Source organism: Balaenoptera physalus (assembly GCF_965194825.1).
Source record: "Balaenoptera physalus genome assembly, chromosome: 3".
NCBI lineage: Eukaryota > Metazoa > Chordata > Mammalia > Artiodactyla > Balaenopteridae > Balaenoptera > Balaenoptera physalus.
Window position 1 is genome coordinate 68386589 of NC_138890.1, and position 23552 is coordinate 68410140.

Here is a 23552-nt window from a genome sequence, read left to right on the forward strand (position 1 = left end):
ATTACTGTAGCTTTGTAGTATAGTCTGAAGTCTGGGAGCCTGATTCCTGCAGCTCCATTTTTCGTTCTCAAGATTGCTTTGGCTACTCGGGGTCTTTTGTGTTTCCATACAAACTGAAATTTTTTGTTCTAGTTCTGTGAAAAATGCCATTGGTAGTTTGATAGGGATTGCATTGAATCTGTAGATTGCTTTGGGTAGTATAGTCCTTTTCACAATGTTGATTCCTCCAATCCAAGAACATGGTATATCTCTCCATCTGTTTGTATCATCTTTAATTTCTTTCATCAGTGTCTTATAGTTCTCTGCATACAGGTCTTTTTTCTCCATAGGTAGTTTTATTCCTAGGTATTTTATTCTTTTTGTTGCAGTCTTAAATGGGACTGTTTCCTTAATTTCTGTTTCAGATTTTTCATCATTAGTGTATAGGAATACAAGAGATTTCTGTGCATTAATTTTGTATCCTGCTACTTTACCAGATTCATTGATTAGCTGTGGTAGTTTTCTGGTAGCATCTTTAGGATTCTCTGTGTATAGTATCATGTCATCTGCAAACAGTGAGAGCTTTACTTCTTCTTTTCCAATTTGGATTCCTTTTATTTCTTTTTCTTCTCTGATTGCTGTGCCTAAAACTTCCAAACGTATGTTGAATAATAGCGGTGAGAGTGGAAAACCTTTTCTTGTTCCTGATCTTAGAGGCAGTAGTTTCAGTTTTTCACCATTGAAAACGATGTTGGCTGTGGGTTTGTCATATATGGCCTTTATTATGTTGAGGTAAGTTCCCTCTATGCCTGCTTTCTGGATGGTTTTTATCATAAATTGGTGTTGAATTTTGTCAAAAGCTTTTTCTGCATCTATTGAGATGATCATATGGTTTTTCTCCTTCAATTTATTAATATGGTGTATCACATTGATTGATTTGCGTATATTGAAGAATCCTTGCATTCTGGGATAAACCCCACTTGATCATGGTGTATGATTCTTTTAATGTGCTGTTGGATTCCGTTTGCTAGTATTTTGTTGAGGATTTTTACGTCTGTGTTCATCAGTGATATTGGCCTGTAGTTTTCTTTCTTTGTGACATCTTTGTCTGGTTTGGCTATCAGGGTGATGGTGGCCTCATAGAATGAGTTTGGGAGTGTTCCTCCCTCTGCTATATTTTGGAAGAGTTTGAGAAGGATAGCTGTTGACTCTTCTCTAAATGTTTGATAGAATTTGCCTGTGAAGTCATCTGGTTCTGGGCTTTTGTTTGTTGGAAGATTTTTAATTACAGTCTCAATTTCAGTGCTTGTGATTGGTCTGCTTATATTTTGTTTTTTCTTGGTTCAGTCTCGGAAGGTTGTGCATTTCTAAGAGTTTGTCCATTTCTTCCAGGTTATCCATTTTATTGGCATAGAGTTGCTTGTAGTAATCTCTCATGATCTTTTGTATTTCTGCAGTGTCCGTTGTTACTTCTCCTTTTTCATTGCTAATTCTGTTGATTTGGGTCTTCTGCCTTTTTTTCTTGATGAGTCTGGCTAATGGTTTATCAATTTTTTTACTCTTCTCAAAGAACCAGCTTTTAGTTTTATTGATCTTTGCTATTTTTTCCGTCATTTCTTTTTCATTTATTTCTGATCTGATCTTTATGATTTCTCTCCTTCTGCTAACTTTGGGGTTTTTTGTTCTTCTTTCTCTGATTGCTTTAGGTGTAAGGTTAGGTTGTTTATTTGAGATATTTCTTGTTTTTTGAGGTAGGATTGTATTGTTATAAAGTGCCCTCTTAGAACTGCTTTTGCTGCATCCCATAGGTTTTGGGTCGTCGTGTTTTCATTGTCATTTGTTTCTAGGTATTTTTTTATTTCCTCCTTGATTCCTTCAGTGATCTCTTGGTTATTTAATGTATTGTTTAGCCTCCATGTGTTTATAGTTTATACAGGTTTTTTCCTGCAGTTGATATCTAGTCTCTTAGTGTTGTGGTCGGAAAAGGTACTTGATACGATTTCAATTTTCTTAAATTTACCAAGGTTTGATATGTGACCCAAGATATGATCTATCCTGGAGAATGTTCCATGAGCACCTGAGAAGAAAGTGTATTCTGTTGTTTTTGGATGGAATGTCCTATAAATATAAATTAAGTCCATCTTGCTTAATGTATCATTTAAAGCTTGTGTTTCCTTATTTATTTTCCTTTTGGATGATCTCTCCATTGGTGAAAGTGGGGTGTTAAAGTCCCCTACTATGATTGTGTTACTGTCGATTTCCCCATTTATGGCTGTTAGCATTTGCCTTATGTATTGAGGTGCTCCTATGTTGGGAGCATAAACATTTACAATTGTTCTATCTTCTTCTTAGATTGGTCATTATGTAGTGTCCTCCTTTTTTCTTGTAATAGTTGTGATTTTAAAGTCTGTTTTGTCTGATATGAGAAATGCTACTCCAGCTTTCTTTTGATTTCCATTTGCTTGGACTTTCTTTTTCCATCCCCTCACTTTCGGTCTGTACGTGTCCCTAGGTCTGAAGTGGGTCTCTTGTAGGCAGCATATATACAGGTCTTGTTTCTTTTTCCATTCAGCCAGTCTATGTCTTTTGGTTGGAGCATTTAATCCATTTACATTTAAGGCAGTTATTGATCTGTATGTTCCTATTACCGTTTTCTAAATTGTTTTGGGTTTGTTATTGTAGGTGTTTTTCTTCTCTTGTGTTTCCTGCCTAGAGAAGTTCCGTTAGCATTTGTTGTAAAGCTGGTTTGGTGGTACTGAATTCTCTTAACTTTTGATTTTCTGTAAATGTTTTAATTTCTCCTTCAAATCTGAATGAGATCCTTGCTGGGTAGAGTAATCTTGGTTGTAGGTTTTTCCCTTTCATCACTTTAAATATGTCCTGCCACTCCCTTCTGGCTTGCAGAATTTCTGCTGAAAGATCAGCTGTTAACCTTATGGGGATTCCCTTGTATGTTATTTGTTGTTTTTCCCTTGGTGCTTTTAATATTTTTTCTTTTCATTTAATTTTTGATAGTTTGATTAATATGTGTCTTGGCGTGTTTCTCCTTGGATTTATCCTGTATGGGACTCTCTGTGCTTCCTGGACTTGATTGACTATTTCCTTTCCCATATTAGGGAAGTTTTCAAGTATAATATCTTCAAATATTTTCTCAGTCCCTTTCTTTTTCTCTTCGTCTTTTGGGACCCCTATAATTCGAATGTTAGTGCGTTTAATGTTGTCCCAGAGGTCTCTGAGACTGTCCTCAATTCTTTTCATTCTTTTTTTTTTATTGTGCTCTGTGGTAGTTATTTCCACTGTTTTATCTTGCAGGTCACTTATCTGTTCTTCTGCCTCAGTTATTCTGCTATTAATCCCTTCTAGAGAATTTTTAATTTCATTTGTTGTGTTGTTCATCATTGTTTGTTTGCTCTTTAGTTCTTCTAGGTCCTTGTTAAATGTTTCTTGTATTTTCTCCGTTCTATTTCCAAGATTTTGGATCATCTTTACTATCATTATTCTGAATTCTTTTTCAGGTAGACTGCCTATTTCCTCTTCATTTGTTTGGTCTGGTGGGTTTTTACCTTGCTCCTTCATCTGCCGTTTGTTTCTCTATCTTCTCATTTTGCTTAACTTACTGTGTTTGTGGTCTCCTTTTCGCATGTTGCAGGTTTGTAGTTCCCATTTTTTTTGGTGTCTGCTCCCAGTGGCTAAGGTTGGTTCAGTGGGTTGTGTAGGCTTCCTGGTGGAGGGGACTGGTGCCTCTGTTCTGTTGGTTGTGTCTGGATCTTGTCTTTCTGGTGGGCAGGACCACATCCGGTGCTGTTTTGGGGTGTCTTGACCTTATTATGATTTTAGACAGCCTCTCTGCTAATGGATGGGGTTGTGTTCCTGTCTTGCTAGTTGTTTGGCATAGGCTGTCCAGCACTGTAGCTTGCTGGTGGTTGAGTGGAGCTGGGTGTTAACGTTGAGATGGAGTACTCTGGGAGACCTTTCGCCATTTGACATTACGTGGAGCCGGGAGGTCTCTGGTGGACCAATGTCCTGAACTCGGCTCTCCCACCTCAGAGGCACAGGCCTCACACCTGGCTGGAGCACCAAGACCCTGTCAGCCACACGGCTCAGAAGAATAGGGAGGAAAATAGAAAGAAAGAATGAAAAAAATAAAATAAAGTTATTAAAATAAAAATTTAAAAGTAATTGAAAAAAAAAGAAGGGAAGAAAGAAGAGAGCAACCAAACCGAAAAACAAATCCAACAATGATAGCAAGCGCTAAAAACTATACTAAAAAGAGGACGGACAGACAGAACCCTGGGACAAATGGTAAAAGCAAAGCTATACAGACAAAATCACACAAAGAAGCATACACATACACACTCACAAAAAGAGAAAAAGGAAAAAAATATATATATCTTTTGGGACGTCTGCGGTCTTCTGCCTGCGTTCAGTAGGTGTTCTGTAGGAGTTGTTCCACATGTAGATGTATTTCTCATGTATTTGTGGGGAGGGAGGTGATCTCCACGTCTTACTCCTCCGCTATCTTGACGGTCTCCTACATATATTCTTGATAATATCAGCACTTGGGGCTCTACATGTAAAATCTGGGGCAGGTAAATATATCTATATAATTTTTTTAAATGCTTCTGCTATGTTGAGTTGGGTAGAAATACTCTTACCAGTGCAGGATTTGTTTTTGTTTAAATGGTGTAAAAGAATTTTCTTAATGTATCTTTTTAGACATACTTGGGGATTTTCATAGTTTTTTTGTTGCTTGAATGTTATATGTATATATTTGAGTCCTGAGGACCCAGGAAATAGACTCATTGGGAGCTTGTTTTCTCTTATGTGGTAAGGCATACAAAAGAAGTAAAAATATGTCAGTTCTTCCCTTGAGGTGTGGGACAGGGATACTTACTGTGTGCCAGTGCAGAAATATATCCAAGTGTTAAAGGTACGTTTTCACATGCAAATATTGAAAAAGAAGATGATGAAATAAATAACTTTCGTGATACCGAAAGAAACATGAGCTTTTTCTTCATAAGTCTTTTTTTTTTTTTTTCACACACACACTGTATTTTATTTTTACAAGAGATAAACTGACACAAAGCATTGTAAATGGATGACCACAACAAAAGCAACAATGACTGCAATTACCAAACACGAAACACACTCATACTATGTCATATTATTGACATTCAGTCCAGTAATCCTCCACTGTAACAGCTCCTTTACTTTGCAGTGAAAATTGATTTGTATGTTTTTTGGCTCTGAGTCCTTGTGGGAGTTTTTTTTTTTATTCAAACAGAAAGTCACAAAAATTATAATCATCCTCATCAGTTCAGTCAGTCCCATGTAATTAATTTTTTTTTTCATCTTGATCTTTTGTTAGCACTTCTATGAATTCATCAGTTTTCCATTTGAGTTCTGAAAAAGCTTATTCATTCAGTTCAGCAGTATGGTCAGTTACCAGAAACCTGTACTTGTCAGAGTGTTTTCCATGAATTCCTTGAAGATGAAACCCTTTTATAGCAACATATTTGCGAAAGCATCAGAGTACACCCAGAACTGTCTGTAAATGACAAAAGACTTAAAAATGACCACGGTTAAAGATTTGATGAAAGTTTGTATTAATGCAGTTGACAAGGAAATTTATTTATTTCTGAGATATATATTTTAAAGTAATAACTAGAATTATGACTTATAACATTATACCAGAACATAGAAGATTTTTAGAAATTTCATGTAATGTCTGAAACATTTATATTAACATAGTTCCATACAAATAACGCAAAGAAAGTTTAGTATTAGTTGTGTTTTTTGTTTGTTTTTTTATACTGCAGGTTCTTATTAGTCATCAATTTTATACACATCAGTGTATACATGTCAATCCCAATCGCCCAATTCAGCACACCACCATCCCCACCCCACTACGGTTTTCCCCCCTTGGTGTCCATACGTTTGTTCTCTACATCTGTGTCTCAACTTCTGCCCTGCAAACTGGTTCATCTGTACCATTTTTCTAGGTTCCACATACATGTGTTAATATATGATACTTGTTTTTCTCTTTCTGACTTACTTCACCCTGTATGACAGTCTCTAGATCCATCCACGCCTCAACAAATGACCCAAATTCGTTCCTTTTTATGGCTGAGTAATACTCCATTGTATATATGTACCACAACTTCTTTATCCATTCGTCTGTCGATGGGCATTTAGGTTGCTTCCATGACCTGGCTATTGTAAATAGTGCCGCAATGAACATTGAGGTGCATGTGTCTTTTAGAATTATGGTTTTCTCTCGGTATATGCCCAGTAGTGGGATTGCTGGATCATATGGTAATTCTATTTTTAGTTTTTTAAGGAACCTCCATACTGTTCTCCATAGTGGCTGTATCAATTTACATTCCCACCAACAGTGCAAGAGGGTTCCCTTTTCTCCACACCCTCTCCAGCGTTTGTTGTTTGTAGATTTTCTGATGGTGCCCATTTTAACTGGTGTGAGGTGATACCTCATTGTAGTTTTGATTTGCATTTCTCTAATAATTAGTGATGTTGAGCATCTTTTCATGTGCTTCTTGGCCATCTGTATGTCTTCTTTGGAGAAATGTCTGTTTAGGTCTTCTGCCTCTTCAGAAGTCTTTAATTTTGTAATTCAACTACTGAGAAGTAGTTGAATCAAGAAGTAAGGATAGGCTAAGAAAGAATAAATCCAGGTGTATTTTATAAGTTTTCAAAGGAGTCATGATCCCCCAAAATATAAAAACAGTCTAGAGATTGATGGCAGCCAAATTCCCAAGGGTGTGTTTAGTTCTGTTGTTTGTCAGAAACAGAAATTCATTCATTCCATGTTAGGAATAAGGAGGATTATTTAGGGAGTTGTTTGTATTAGAATACGTGTTAAAGTTAAGCAGCTCTAAGGAGTTAGTTACATTTGCCTAATTTCATTGATTGAGCACATTCTGTTTCTGACATTAAACAATAACATATGATATGGTCCTCAAATTTTTAATTACATAAAGTTCATTTCCTGTTTTTATTGCTTAATGATTTCTTTTTTTATTTTTTGGCCATGCTACGAGGCTTGTGGGATCTTAGTTCCCCGGCCAGGGATTGAACCCAGGCCGATGGCAGTGAAAGTGCCGAGTCCTAACCACTGGAGTGTCAGGGAATTCCCACTTTTTCTTTTTAATATAGTAAATTTCCCTGTCACTAATTAATTTAAGCTAATTTAAGTTTTAATTTAAGTTTTGCCTTATTACAGAAATGAGACTTGTCTATTTTTGAAAAACTAAAAGTTGGTTAGTTCCATCACTCAGTTATGTAACCACTGCTGACATTTTGTATATTCTTGGATAAAACGGTTTTCAACATTTAGGTAGGTATGTGAGCTTTTTGGCTAACTTCATAAAGCTTAAATATATGATCTGATTTGTAACTTTTTTTTTTAATATTTATTTATTCATTTTTGGCTGCATTGGGTCTTAGTTGAGGCACCCGGGATCTTTCGTTGTGGTGCAATGGGCTCTTCATTGCATCGCATGGGCTTCTCTCTCTAGTTGTGGCACAGGCTCAGTAGTTGCCATGCACAAGCTTAGTTGCCCCGCAGCATGTGGAATCTTAGTTCCCCAACCAGGGATAGAACCGGCGTCCCCTGCGTTGCAGGGCAGATTCTTAACCCACTGGACCACCAGGGAAGTCCCTGATTTGTAACTTTTAAAAACTTACGTATATAATGTGAACATCTTTGAATGTTACTTTTTTTTAAACAACATTATTCTCAATAGTGTTTTGGTACTCCATTGTAATAATTGCCATAATTTATTTACTCGGTTCCCAATATTTGGTCATGTAGATTTTCCTACTTTTTTTGTTATTTTTTTAAAAATAAAGTGCTAAGTAATTTTGTGGTTATATATGCCCTTATCTTGGTTTCTTTAGAAAAAATTCTAAGTTGAATTGCTTAATTAAAGTATCTTTAATTGTACTATTTTGTTCTCCTTGTATGAGGCAGAATGCATAGTTTGTGTGTGTGTGTTGATTACTTGCTTACTCTAGTCTCAACTGTAGTGTGTTCTTTTCTCAAATTTTTTTACTGTCACATCGTGAAGTCTAGACAGATTCCGTATTTTCTCTTGGTAGCTGTGGGTTGTCCTCTCTAGGATATACTGGTTTCCTGACTGGACCAGAAAGCAATAGGCACACTGCTTGGTATTCTGTCCATTTGATGGCTCTAAGTGTGGCATTTTCACATATAAAGGCTTGTTTAGCTAGTTTTAAGTGGTTATCTTACTGAATACTGTCAGAGATTTGGCAGCTCATGGGAAGGGGAGAACTAAGTTGATTCCACTTAGACAAAACTGACTTTTTAACTATTAGACTGTGTTGGAGAATGATATTTGGTCATGTTACTTGCATATGCTATTTCTTAAAGTAATAGGGTTTTGCTTTTTTTTTCTAAAAGGGATATGTTTCAGGCAACTTAGAAAATGCAGCATTAAGACATTTTACTTTACTTTTAAATGAAACCTATGCATCTGGCCAAATTTCTACATATTGATAGTTGATCTAGATAAGGTAGTATAGCAAAAGTCTTTTTCCTTTTTTCATTTATTTTATACTATGTTAGTTTCAGGTGTACAGCAAAGTGATTCAGTTATTTTTTTCAGATTATATTCCATTATAGGTTATTACAAGATAGTGAGTATAATTCCCTGTGCTATACAGTAAATCCTTGTTGCTTATCTATTTTATGTAGAGTAGTTGTATCTGTTATTCATACTGCTAATTTGTTCCTCCCTTGATCCAGGGCCCCAGCCCCTTTGGTAACCTTAAATTTGTTTTCTATGTCTGTGAGTCTGTTTCTCTTTTGCCTATAGATTCATTTGTATTATTTTTAGATTCCACATATAAGTGATATAATTTAATATTTGTCTTTCTCTGACTTACTTCACTTAGTATAATATTCTTTAGGTCCATCCCTGTTGCTGCAAATAGCAATACTTCATTCCTTTTTATGACTGAGTAATATTCTCTTTTATATATATATCTATCTATCTCACATCTTCTTAACCAGTCATCTGTGGATGGCTACTTGGGTTGTTCCCATGTCTTGGCTATTGTAAGTAGTGCTGCTGTGAACATTAGGATGCATATATCTTTTAAAATTAGAGTTTTTGTCCTTTCTAGATATATGCCCAGGAGTGGGATTTCAGGATTATATGGTAGCTCTATTTTTAGTTTTTTCAGGAACCTCCATATTGTTTTCCATAGTGGCTGCACCAATTTACATTCCCACCAACTGCGTACTAGGGTTCCCTTTTCTCTACACCCTCTCCAGCATTTATTATTTGTAGACTTTTTCAGGATAGCCATTCTGACTGGTGTGAGGTGATACTTCATTGTAGTTGGTTGTTTTTTTCTTTTCTTTTTCTATTTCTTTATCTATTTTATTTATTTTTTTTGGCTGTGTTGGGTCTTTGTTGCTGCATGTGGGCTTTCTCTAGTTGCAGCAAGTGGGGACTACCCTTTGCTGTGGTGCGCGGGCTTCTCATTGTGCTGGCTTCTCTAGTGGAGTACAGGCCCTAGGTCCTTGGGCTTCCGTAGTTGCAGCATGCGAGCTCAGTAGTTGTGGCTTGCAGGCTCTAGAGCACAGGCTCAGTAGTTGTGGCGCATGGGCTTAGTTGCTCTGCGGCATGTGGGATCTTCCTGGACCAGGGCACAAACCTGTGTCCCCTGCATTGACAGGCGGATTCTTAACCACTGCGCCACCAGGGAAGCCCTTCATTGTAGTTTTGATTTGCATTTCTCTAATAATCACCAAGTTGAGCATCTTTTCATGTGCCTATTGGCCATCTGTATGTCTTGTTTGGAGAAATATCTGTTCAGGTCTTCTGCCCATGTTTTGATTTTTTTTTTTTTTTCCCTCATACTGAGTTATATGAGCTGTTTGTATATTTTGGACATTAACCCCTTGTTGGTCACATCATTTGCAGATATTTTTCTCCCATTCCGTAGGTTGTCTTTTTGTTTTGTTGATGGCTTCCTTTGCTGTGCAAAAGCTTTTGTGTTTAATTAGGTTTCATTTGTTTATTTTTGCTTTTATTTCTTTTGCCTTTGGAGTTTGAGCTAAGTAAATACTGCTATGATTATGTCACAGAATGTTCTGCCTATATTGTCTTCTGGGAGTTTCATGGTGTCATGTCTTATATCAAGGTCTTTAAACCATTTTGAGTTTATTTTTGTATATGATGTGAGGGAGTGTTCTGATTTCACTGATACACTTGTAGCTATCCAGCTTTTCTCTTCGCCTCTTGCTGAAGAGACTGTCTTTTCTCCATTGTATATTCTTGCCTCCTTTATTGTAGATTAATTGACCATAGGTGTGTGGGTTTATTTCCGGGCACTCAGTTCTGTTCCATTGATCTATATGTCTCTTTTTGTGCCAACACCATGCTGTTTTTATTACTGCAGCTTTGTATTATAGTCTGAAGTCTGGAAGGATTATGCTTCCAGCTTTGTTCTTTTTCCTCAGGATTGCTTTGGCATTTTGGGTCTTCTTTGGTTCCATTAAATTTTAGGATTATTTGTTCTTGTTCTGTGAAAAATGTCATAGGTATTTTGATAGGGATTGCATTAAATCTGTAGATTGCTTTGGATAGTATGGCCATTTTAACAGTATTAGTTCTTCCAGTCTAAGAGCATGGGATATCTTTCCATTTCTTTGTATCATCTTCAGTTTTCTTTGTCAGTGTTGTATAGTTTTCAGTGTATATGTCTTTCACTTCCTTGGTTAAGTCTTAGGTATTTTACTTTTTTTGACACAATTTTAAACAGGATTTTTTTTTTTAACTTTTCTTTCTGATATTTCATTATTAGCATAAAGAAATGCAACAAATTTCTGTATATTACTCTTGTATCCTGCTACCTTGCCGAATTCATTTATTAGTTCTAATAGGGTTTGTGTGTGGAGAGTTTAGGGTTCTTTATAGAGAGTATCATGTCATCGGCAAATAGTGACAGTTTTACCTCTTTCCTTCCAATTTGGATACATTTTATTTCTTTTTCTTGTCTCATTGCTGTGGCTAGGACTTCCAGTAGTATGTTGACGAGAAGGGATGAGTGGGCATCCTTGTCTTATTCTGAATTTAGTGGGAAGGCTTTCAGCTGTTCATCATTGAGTATGATGTTGTCTGTAGGTTTGTTGTAAATGGCTTTTATTACGTTGATATATTCCATCTATACCCACTTTGGTGAGTTTTTTCATGAATGGATGTTGAATTTTGTCAAATGCTTTTTCTGCATCAATTGAGATGATCATGTGGTTTTAGTCTCTCCTTTTTTTAATGTGGTGTATCACATTGATTGATTTGTGCGTGTTGAATCATCCTTGAAACCCTGGAATGAATCCAACTTGATCGTTGTGTATGATCCTTTTTATGTATTGTTGGATTTGGTTTGCTAATATTTTGTTGAGGATTTTTACATCTGTGTTCATCAAAGATATTGCCCTGTAATTTTCTTTTTTTGTGGCGTCTGTATCTGGTTTTGAATCAGCATGATGGTGGCTTAATACAGTGAATTTGGGCGTGTTCCTTCCTCTTCTGTTTTGGAATAGTTAGAGAAGGATGGGTATAAATTCTAGTAGCAGAAATCTTAAGTAGTACTTGTAAAAGCATGCAGTAGATAATTGGTTTTATGACTACTATAAGGATCTTTATTTCTTTCATTCTACTATCTTGTTTTTTTTTCTTCATTTTGGCTGCATTGGGTCTCCATTGCTATACGCGGGCTTTCTCTAGTTGCTGCAAGCAGGGGCTACTCTGTTGCAGTGTGCGGGCTTTTTGTGGTGGCTTCTCTTGTTGCAGAGCACGGGTTCTAGGCATGCGGGCTTCAGTAGTTGTGGCTAATGGGCTCTGTAGTTGTGGCTCGTGGGCTCTAGAGTTGCAGGGTCAGTAGTTGTGGCACACGGGCTTAGTTGCTCCGTGGCATGTAAGATCTTCCCGGACCAGGGCTCGAACCTGTGTCTCCTGCATTGGCAGGTGGATTCTTAACCACTGCACCACCAGGGAAGTCCCTCATTCTACTGTCAGCAGTTCAGAGAGATCAGGAGAATCATTACTTTAGATAGCAGTGGAAATCTGACATTTTCTTTTTTCATTTGGAAACCATCATCAACTTTTTCTTGCTAGAATGCTGAAAGTCAAAAATTCTTAAAGATGTACAGAATATTTTGTTAATGTAGTTTTCTTTATCTTAATTATTATTAATCCAAACCTGTACATCAAGATTTTGTGAACATTAAAATTTTTGCATGTGTTTCAGAGTTACTTTCTAAGTGAATGCCTAGAACGATTGAAAAAAATGATTTATTCTTATGAAATATTTTCATAGTTTTGTCATATACATTGCTTTGTATAAAGATGAGAACCACAGTCTCAATGTAAAAGGTTTTTTTTTTTTATTGTTAAAAAGAGCAGTTCTACTGTATAACAGTAATAACATTCTTGAAACTCCTTTGGGTATTGCTCTCAGAGTTGGCAACAGATTTAAATGTCTTTGAATATTCTCTGTGATTTCAGAGTTTTGATCTTTGGGGAGGATGTATTTGATATTTCAAAATAGCATAAAGGTGATTGGGAGCAATATTCAGTGAATAGGATGGGTAATTAAGCCAAGTAAAAATAGTCTAGTATTTAGATGAGCCATCTGTCTAAATCCTTGTGATTGGGACATTTCACCTTAACAATCAGTGCTTTGGTTGCTTTATCTCTAAAAATGAGGATGGTAATATTGTGTCTGCCTGCCTTCCATGATGGTTGCTGATAGAACATGTGTTCTATCACTCAAATGTTTGTGCCCTCCTCTCAGTTTCCCCATGTCATTTCCTTAGTGTTCACTGCCATTCTTTTTAGAAATGTTGTAGTAGCATCTCCCACACTCCCAGCCAGCTTTCATTGTAAAAGCAATATTTTTTCATTTTAAGAACTTTGGAGAATTTTTTTAAATTGAAAAGTGTTATGTAATCTCTACATTTAAAAATATCTGCTTAATCATTTTATTTGATTTTAAGGTTTGTGTTTCTCTTCTCTCTGATGTCTCTACTCCTAGCCTTATTCCTTACATCTTCCCCTATCCGCTGCCTCCAGCTAATTCATTCATTTTACTTCTATCAGTCCTAAAAGAATCTTTTTTTTTTTTTAATTTATTTATTTTTTATTTATTTATTTTTGGCTGTGTTGGGTCCTCGTTTCTGCGCAAGGGCTTTCTCCAGTTGCGGCGAGCGGGGGCCACTCTTCATCGCGGTGCGCGGGCCTCTCACTGTCGCGGCCCCTCCCGTTGTGGGGCACAGGCTCCAGACACGCAGGCTCAGTTGTGGCTCACGGGCCCAGCTGCTCCGTGGCACGTGGGATCTTCCCAGACCAGGGCTCGAACCCATGTCCCCTGCACTGGCAGGCAGACTCTCAACCACTGCGCCACCAGGGAAGCCCCTAAAAGAATCTTTTAACAATGTTATTTCTTTTAAGCTCTTAAATCTTTTCATTGCCAAACACCACCTATCAGAAATTCTAATGATCTAGCATATTTATCTGGCATATAGTTTAAACCAGTTCTGTCCAATAGAACTTTCTACAATGATGGAAATGTTTTATATCTGTGGTTTCCAAATGATAGTAACCAGCCACACGTGGCTACTGAGCACTTAAAATGTGGCTGGTATGACTAAGGATTTTAATTTAAAATTAAAAATTTTAATTTAAATAATTTACATCAACTCATGGGAGGAATCTATGATTTTTTCTTGGTAGGGTTAGGTACACATCTCTACGTTCCTGTAATATCCCATGCATATACCTGTGACTATTCGTTATATTACATTGTAATTTTTTATTCAAATGTCTGTCTCTCTCATCAGAGTGTACATGCCTTGAAAATGTGAACCATCATCCATATATCCTCAGAGCATATTGCCTGTTAAAGAAGATAGAGTGCCTGTTTTTTTATAAGCTTGTTTAGGTTCTTGTGTAACTTTGGGCAAGTTGTGTGACATTTCTAAGTTTGTTTTATATATATAAAAGGCTCTGCTCGGTGTTTGGTGCCTTGAAAAAACATCCAGTAATGTCAGCAGCTTCTATTCCTGTTGTTGTTATTGAAAATACTCAAAAAAACCTTTGTTCCTGTTGCTAACAAAATAATTTTATTATCTATTTCTGGTTATAAAACGTGTTTACCACAATGTGTGTGTATGTTAAGATAATTGAAAAATGTAAGCTAAACAATCAGACAAAGGGAGAATAAAGGTAGGAATGATAAAATCAAGCAGGCAACAATCAGCCAACTATGCCCTTCCCAATTTTCTTGTAGCCTATACTCACAATGGCTCACTTTAAACAAAGCAGTTTCTTTGTTCAGCCCTACAAGATAGAGTGGTTATAAAATGTATATGAAAGTCACTGAATGAGTTGCTTTACTATATATAATAATAAGTGACTAGAAGCCAGTTAAATGATGACAGGAGATGTCTGCCAGAAACTGATGACTGGTTTTGGAATTGTTGCCTTGAAGACCTTCTTTCTTTTAGTAATTAGCAAGGTCAGTACTTTAGCTCAGGTGTCTTAAAATGTAGTTTGCAAAACAGTCTACAGGGCATGGGTAGAAAATAGTAGAGTTTATATGTACTGTTATCCTTTTAAGTTTCTGTGGATTTTTGTGTGTATTTCATAATGAACACAAAATACTTTTGCTGGTAGTACATGTATTAATTTATAAATAAATTATGTATCTTAGAAATACAGCTCAGAAATATTTAGTTTTTAAAGTATTGAGATTATATGATATATAAATCCCTTTGTCATCTGGCCCCAGTCTACCTGTTCACCCTTCTGGCCCCATAATTTTGTTGGTTGTCCCTTCCTTTGGTTCTTCTCTGTCCCTGGAAGGTTCTTGCAGGCTTCTTTACCTAATATAATTCTGTCCTTTGATGATTCAATTTGAATCTTAACTTGCTATTTGCTCCTTTTATCCAGAATGGTCTCCTGCCATGTCCTCCTGACAAAGTCCTGCTCAGCTCCTAAGAGTCCATTCATCCATGAACTCTTTGGAGAAGCCTCCCCTAACACTTCCTGTTTGTAGAGTGCTCTTCTCATTGATCCCGTAAGATGTTACACATACTTACATGCAGTGTGCTCATATAATCATACTCTGTTCTGAAGATAGCAGAAAACAAAATTAGCAATTTACTTTAGAATTTCTTAAATGTCTGTATTTTTTATAGAAAGTTGATTTGTGTTTTAAATAGCCTACAATGGTGAACATTTTTCATATGTAGTGAGTTGAATTTTTAATATTGGTATATACATAAGGTTAAATGGTAAAAATAAGCCAGGACCAGTAAGGGGGAAGTGTTTTGGTTTCACAAAGGTCAGGCAACAAGTATGCCTTTATTTAACTTGAAATGCATCTCTAGATTATCAGATAACATTCATCCTTGGTCATTTTATAGAAACATTATTGATCCAAATATAAATCTGGGCATTCTTTAAAGGTTTAAAAAATACTGTTGGTGTTTAGGTACTTCAGTTATAAAGTTATAGTTCTTCTCATTGATTTCTTTCTTCTTCTATATTTTTGAACAACAAACAGTCTGGGTGTTTGATGTGCTGTTATTGGCTCTTAATTAGATCCCACGTTCCTCAGTAGACTAAATCTTAGTTTTTTTTTTCTTGTTCCTTATGTCACCTATGGTGCTTTTTTACATTCTCAAGCACAGCATAATCTACTACCCTTCTTCCTCTTTTCCTCCATCATAGCACCTGCACAGAAGTGGAGCCAGCCAACTCTTCCTAAGGGGCACCTGGAAAGAGGGATTTCCATGGCAGCATCATGGGTCATGATTTTAAATTTGGAGGGCTTCCTTTTGCTCACCCTTCTTTACATGTATTCTTCCTACACAGTTCATTGTTCTGGCATAGTATGGCAGGTGGTGAGCATGGTGTGACACTCTAGAATCTACTGTTTCATTTTAGGCTCACAAATTACTAATGCAACAAGCATCTCTTTCTCTTTGCTTCTTCTGTGATTGTGCCTTATGTTCCCTGCTGTCCTCCAGCGCTCCATGTTTTCTTTGGATTTAGAGAGTACAGAGAGAGATTAAGACGTTTGTCCGTACAGCTGAGTAAGAATTCAAGTGTGGTTGCCGAGATCACCTGATGGGTCGTGTCTTAGTCTGTTCAGGCTGCTGTAACAAAGTACCACAGACCAAGTGGCTTATAAACAACAGAACTTTTATTTCTCACAGTTCTGGAGGCTAGAAGGCCAAGATCATGGTACCAGCAGCCAGCATGCCTCAGGTTCTGGTAAAGGCCCTCTTCTGGATTGTAGACTGCTTACCTCTTGCTGTCTGCTCACATGGTGGAAAGGGCTAGGGAGCTCTGTGGAGCCTCTTTTATAAGGGCACTAATCCCAGTCATGAGAGCTCCTTCCTTATGACCTGATCACCTTCCATAGGCCCCACCTTCTAATACCATCACCTTGGGGATTAGAATGTCAACATATGAATTTTGCAGGAACACAGACCTTCATAGCAGCATCTCAACATTTGTCTCAGGACAACCCATTTGGACTTCCAAAGAAACTAGGTGCAAATAAGTTAAATCCTTGATATGGGCAGGTTTATAAGAGCCAGATTCCTCAGTTTGATGTGATAGAGTAGACATTAAACTAGGTATCAGATGATACATGTTCCTTTTCTATTTCAAGCGCTAATTTGCAATGTTAAGGAATATTTAAGACCCTCAGTCTCTGCATCATGTAGGGGAATTGAACTAGCTACCAAGTCCCTTTTAACTGTGGACTGCCAACCCCCTGCTGTGTCCACATGGTAGAACAGGGCTAGGAAGCTCTCTGGGGCATTTTTTATATGGGCATTAATCCCAGTTCCAGAGCCCTCATGACCTAATCACCTCCCAAAGGCCCCACCTCCTAATACCATCATTTTGCAGATTAGATTTTAACATAGGAATTTTGGGTGTGGGGGGGGGACACAAACCTTCAGACCATAGCAGACCACCAGCGAGCAAATAATTTAAACATTTATTCAAGTCAAAATGGAAGAGGTGTATACACTTTTGTTGCATATATTATCAGAATTTCAAGTTTGGACTGCTAAAGTCATAGTCACTGATTGATACACCGTCAACAGATGGATCCTGATGATTTTTAATTATATTTTGTGTCTGATAAATACTTGTAGAATGAAAGGATGAGTGAGTAAACAATCTTCTATCACTTCTAAAGTAAAGAAGATTGTGTATCTGGAACCTTTGCCAATCTTATTTGTGTATAAGACAGTGAGTGTTGATCAGACTGCTACTGAGAAATTTGGAGCCCAGCCTCTGAGAATCTGCAGCTTTTCAGTATTGCTTGTCCTCTCACCCTATTTATAAGCCATAGTGCTCTGGACAGATATGTTCTTTATTGTGCTTTATTCCTTAAAAACAGAAGAGAACTTTTTTCCTTTTATTCATGTGTGTCTAGCGTCTCCTGGGAGAAATCTTCTCATTTGTCTTCTGGGAAATAATTTAGAATTCTCAATAGAAGGTTCTTGTACCTAGTTACAGGGTCATGAGTCCACAAATGGACAGAGAAAAAGCAAAGGGGTATAATTGTAAACAATCTAAGTAGGACAAATGCCTGCCTAGAGCAGATTAAAAAAATTTTTGTGTGTGAAAAAAAATGTTCCTTATAGTAATGTAGAAAAATATAGAAGAATATTAAGAAGGAAATGCTGTAATCCTCAAAACCAGAGATAGCTAATGTGGCTAATGATTTTTAAATGCATGTATCTCGATTAAATCATTGAGATCTTTTTTAATTTAGATAATGCTGAATATTTATTTATCCTGCCTTTCTACTTCTCATGCAATTAAATTTTCCCCTGAACGTTATTTTTAATATTAATATTATAACAAAGTATTCTCATGCAGTTTCCAATTTATCTCCTATTACAACTTGTATGAATATATCTGTATGTGACTTTGATTTTTTTCCTTAAGATTGATTCCTAGGGTGTGAAAATTATTTTTTATAAGGGTATGAAAATTATTTTTAAGGCTCTACATAAGTACTGCTAACTTCTAAGTTGTCATCTTTAAAAATTGTTTTTATCATTCACTCTGTGAGCTTCAGCAGTGTTGGGAAGAGGGGAGGGGCATGCCCTCTGGTTGTCTGGGACGATTCTCCCTCGCTTAAAGGTGACACTGATTCATATTGGTCTGCCCAGAGAACCAGAATCGGAAAGATTTTTATCATACGTGAAAAACTTTACAGAAAGCTCTTTTGAAGATCGTTTGAAACAACTCTGATACTAATGTATATACCAGTGGCCTAAGACAGTGATTTTTGAGAGCATTCCAGTTGGAAGGGGAATAACTACTCAAACATTTCAAACAGATTAATGCTGATTGTTACTGCCTTTTAATTTGATTTGTTATCTGTTCAGTAACTAGGCATTTAGCTTTTATAGTACTAGAAAATGCAGTATTTAAAATCAGAGAAGTGATACAAAGGTAATCTCTAATATAATCCAGGAATTTACAGATGGAGACAGTATTCTCAATAGTTTAATTTTTTTAGTGAGGTTTCTTTTTTCAGTCATGTTTGTATATAGATGCAGGTATTTATTTTAATTATTGGGCAAATCTTGTTTTTTTGTAGAAAATAATACATTATATTAAAACTACATTAACTTTGCATATAGTATGTAGCATACTTGACTGCTTACTATATATGCAAAGTGTATTTTTTTGTTTGTGTGTGAGTGAAAAATGCTTGCTACAACTGCACTGTGTAGTGGAAAGTAGAAGCATGGTGGTGCCTTTTTATTGTTGCTTCGGTTTCACTGATTCTAATTATAGAAGCTTACATCACCTTAGTTGATGATGAAGGCTTCCCTCTTTCTCTTTGCTTTTTCTTCCTCCATCACTCCCTAAGGAAGGATCATATTTCATAGTGCATATGTGTCCCACTGGTGGCTCTGATAAGGTTTTCAACAGCGTGGTGCTGATCATTTAGTGGACATAGATGACAGTGTGCTGAAGCACACTGTTTCTTACAGAATAGGAGGAGAGTGTTGGTAGTCTGGCTTTCTTCAGAAAGGCTGAGAAATAGATAGGATGCAGTTTGAAAGCAGGAATTCCTGAGGGGCACCAGTAATTAGAGTTAACCATGTCTGGTAACTACAGAGATTCATTTCAGATGTTCAAGTTAAGCAAGGGGCAGGAGGGGGGCAGGGAGTAGGAAAGCTTACTGTGATCCTTTAAAAGGACTTGTATGTTACCTCAGATATTATGGTAGTGTCATTTATTCATTCATTTTCCAAAAGGATTAAAGTGTTTTTACTATATAAATCAGTACATGTAACAGTTTATATTTTAAAGGCCAAATGCTTACAGCTAAAACACAGAAATGAGTGGCCTGTTTGTTTTATTTTGTAAAACTACATAATTTTTCTTTGGTCTTCACCTCCTTCTGAGTTTGGCTTCTCTACATTGTGATTGTAGTATTTCACTGTGCAGATGGGGAATAAAGTGTATGACTGTGCCTGAGATTACTATAAACCTGGTTTTCGTTAATGTTGGTTTTTTGTTTTTCATAACGTCTAGAGTGTAAATTCTTAGATAACTTACCCTTATCCATGATTACCTTTTTTTCTCCTTTTCAGTGTTGTTACCTATTGACATAAAAGGTATACTTATAGGTTAGTAACTATTAGAGCCTCATATTTGGCTTTCTATACAATATGATTTCAAATGTTCTGCTTCGTATTTTTGTTTAGAAATAGTATATATAGTTAATGTATTTTATATTAGTTTATACAGTTTATAATGTGTACATAAAATATGAATATATAAAATAATTATTAACTATATAGCATTTACATTTTTATAAGACTATTTTATAATGGTTTGAAGTTTTGTAAATGCATACCTTGATTGCTTTATTTGGTAGTAGTTTGAAAGACCTTTTTAAAGCTAAAGATTTCATCAGTGTGGCTTAGCATCATGGCATTTCATATGCAGGGGAAATGTATTCTTAAATGGTTATCCTGTGGTTACGATTCGTAGACAATGTGTAGATCAGGGCATTCTCCCTTTCTGCAGTTACTTCATTTGAATTGGTGAGGTAATGGAGTGAGATCATGATAAAATTTTTAAAGTAATAGAAGTGAAAAATCATTTATTCACCTAATCATATATTTTAGTTATTTGATAAATTACTGACTTTTCAAAAGATGTTTATAGTTTTATTCAGTAACTGAGAGTAAGTCATTCTTACTGAAGAAACAGTGTGGTATAGTGTATCATCAGAGTGGTGGTGGGTTCACATGCTGAATATAGAATTTGGCCTGTTTGTTTCTTTCATGGTATTGTTGCACAGGGAGATTTTTCATGCCAGGCTCACCGTACAGTTCCTAGAATGGCAGATACTATGAGATGATTGGTAGAACAAGGAAAAGGATGATGTCATCTTCACTTCCAGGCCAAACTAAAGGAAAAGAGAGTTGTTCCTTTATTGAGCTGGTGTTTACTACAGTTGTTCTAACATATGGTATTAGTGGATTGCATTTCATACACAGGGCAGAGTGTTTTTTAAAGTAGTTAAGAGATGGCTGTCTCCCTTGCTCAGCTTGAAGTCCTTCTTTGTGTGCTATCAGCGTGATTTATAAAAAGGGGGAAAGGTGCCCTTTAGGGTTTTGCCTTTTGATTTGGTTGTAATTTATCCTGTTGGTTCTGTACATGAATATAATTACTGTCTTGCGTTGAAACTGAAATGTTTTTCAGTCACGTTAATGTTTACATACAGGATATCTTTTAGAAATTTATCTTTAGGAAATGTTTGGCTTCATTTACATACAAGGTGCCTACTATCATTTTTCTATTTTTAAAAATGAGTGTTAAAATTAGATTTTAGTTAATTTATTCTTAAATACTTAACATTTTGTTGGAATTCCAACTCATAGGTTATTTATATTAACTGAGTTGAAAAAATACATCGGTGCTTGAAAATCAACCTGTACATAATTTCCATGTTTTAGGGTTAGAAAACTAGAGTTATGTTTATTTGTTAGATTTAGTTTTATATTTAAATGTAAATTTTGTGTGTTCTTTTGAAATTTTTTTAGAAAACAAATAATTCTTAAGTTTTATGGAAACCCAGATTCATAAATGGTCACTTATTGTGAAAGTATGACTTGTCTTTATTCAGAATAACACCTAGTTTTACCAAAGTCAGTTCTAGTCTTATAAGTAGCAGCGTAGTTCAGATTGGCAGCATAGTGTTGTTCAGAAAGTGACTTATAGTTTGCTCAGGGGTATTGAAGAACTCTGTTTGCTTATTTGTTTGTTTTTGGCTAGTAACAAGGTGTTCATCTCTTTGACAGTAAAGTCCTTTGTAATAACACCTGTCTCTCAGGTAATAATTTCTCCTCTTATGTTGCACACCTCTTCCCTCAAAATGGTGGTAAGTAAATAAAGCAAGATAGTTCAGTTACTTTGATTTATTCATTGATGTTATTCTCATAATTTTGCTGCCTGGAGGGGTATTTAACTGTATTTTACCATTGGAAACTGTGTCTTACTTTGGCCATTGGGAGGCACCATTGCAACCTTTAGTGCAAACTCTTTGTGGTAATATCTGCACTAGATGCCTTGTGGCAGAATCTTGAAGAATAGGGTGGGTACTAGAGGAGTTGTGTTTTCAGATTGGAGAAGGTGTGGCAAGAATTAAATTTTTTCTATAATTTTTATAGAAAAATATTTCCTTTTAGTCCAAGCTCAGTTTGGAAGCAGGTTGAATCATTTTCTTTTGTGATTCCTTCTGAGTTTTACTTGCTTCTGGTCTCTTTCTAGGAATTTAGCATTGGGCTGTAGGAAAGTACCATATTGCACATTCTTCCTTAGAGGGGTTGGTGAGTGCCGCACGTCAGCTCTTGTGCCTGTGATTTTTTTTTTCAGCTTTTCCTTTGGAAAATGAAATTCTGTTTCCATTTAAATGTACTATTTACATACAAATCTTAGTACCAATTTTGATATTTTTCATGTTAATTTAGAGTGGTCTTGAAGGTTATACCTTTCAGAACAGTTATTTGATAAATAGGAAGTTTTGCAAGCAGAATACATATGTGACATCTGAGAACTAGGCTGCCTTCTGTATTTGCAATGCAAGAGTATCTTACCAGAGCTAATTATTTTCCCTTGGGAGGACAATACTGTGTTAAATTTGAATAGTAATATGGCTTCCCAAATAAAGCTGTGTATCAATGCACAGAATTAAAAATCAAAATGGATTTTTAAGACTGAAACAGAGAGATGCTTTAGCCATTTTTTTTCTTACAGAATTTAGCTTGCTGCAACGTTTTACGGAAGGGTGTGTGTGTGTTTTCAATAAATTGCTCTTTGGGCTACATCTGCAGATACAGTAGCCAATTGATCTAATGCAGTTTCTGAAGGCTTTCTATACAGGTGATGTCATCCTTTTAGCTCTGTTCTCCTCCCACTCTCTTTCCTTCTTATTAGATATTTCATCTTACTGCAGAGCATAGAATCAATAGGAGCTTCTCCTTAGGGAGCTGCTGTGAAACAGGCAAGGACAGTAGGAATTAAAACACTAACATACAGTCTTGCTTTAGCAGAAGACGTAGTGTTTTTGTACCATATCATATATAAATTTTCAACCAGAAAGCCAGACTTAGATCCACAGTACTATCTACTGATGCATTAGAACAAGGAGCAATGCTGCAGAGCCGTAAATAGTGCATGTGAAAAGAGAAATTTTTAATTTTGGAGATTCTCAAGCATTCTACAGGACAAACCTGTTAGAGCATATATCTTCTAACTACCACTTGCTCAATGGTTGATTTTTTTTTTTTTTTATACCTCTGGTGGTTAACAATATAAAGAAGAAACTTTGATCTTAAGGATACAGTGTTCTGGTTTGCTTCTGATGCAGAAGAATTACTGCAGTGCTTACTCTACAGAATGAAATAAGTTGAAGAAAAGACAAAGCTGTCTTTGGAAAGGTTTCTCAGAATCAAGCAACACGGATTTGGTGCATGTTGCCTTATTTGCTTTGATTGATACAGTATTAACTGTTCAGTTACCACTGTGCATGTCTGTGCCAGGTGCCTGAGGAAGGATGTGTCTGTTATGTTTTGAGCCAGAAATCTAAACATCTTGATTTACTGTGATTTGCTTGTTAAAAGTGAACATTTTGATGAAAAGTATTCCAGTTATTTAGAAGCTAAATTCTAAGCTATTGAAAGCTCCTGATATCAGTTTGAAAGGGATTTGGAGAAGCTGTCTTTACACTGCAATTTACACTGCAAATGGTATATGATTTATAAGAAAGAAACTTAAAAGAATTTTGTCAACATACTCATCGGTGTGGCTCTGTTTTGAAAAGGAAACTATCCTTTGCAGCTCAGGAAATGGCTTTTCTTGTTCGCTGTTATGCCAATTGTCTTCAGCCATGGGCCTCCAAAGTAAGTAATTATTTTCTTTGAGATTGATATAATCCACCTATTACATTTAAATTCTACC

General features: G+C 36.2%; 1 protein-coding gene across 11 annotated transcripts in view; it reads left to right on the top strand.

Moving 5' to 3' along the window:
• RAPGEF6 (Rap guanine nucleotide exchange factor 6) overlaps window positions 1–23552 on the top strand; it is a 247099-nt gene that overhangs the window by 101027 nt on the left and 122520 nt on the right. The window contains exon 1 of one of the 11 annotated variants that reach the window (XM_082457827.1): window positions 15856–23494. The exons of the other annotated variants lie outside the window; for them this stretch is intronic. Coding sequence (XP_082313953.1) covers window positions 23441–23494 — 54 coding nt within the window. The 5' untranslated portion in view covers window positions 15856–23440. Of the gene's footprint in view, window positions 1–15855; window positions 23495–23552 lie in introns of those variants that run through there. 11 annotated transcript variants of the gene reach the window in all.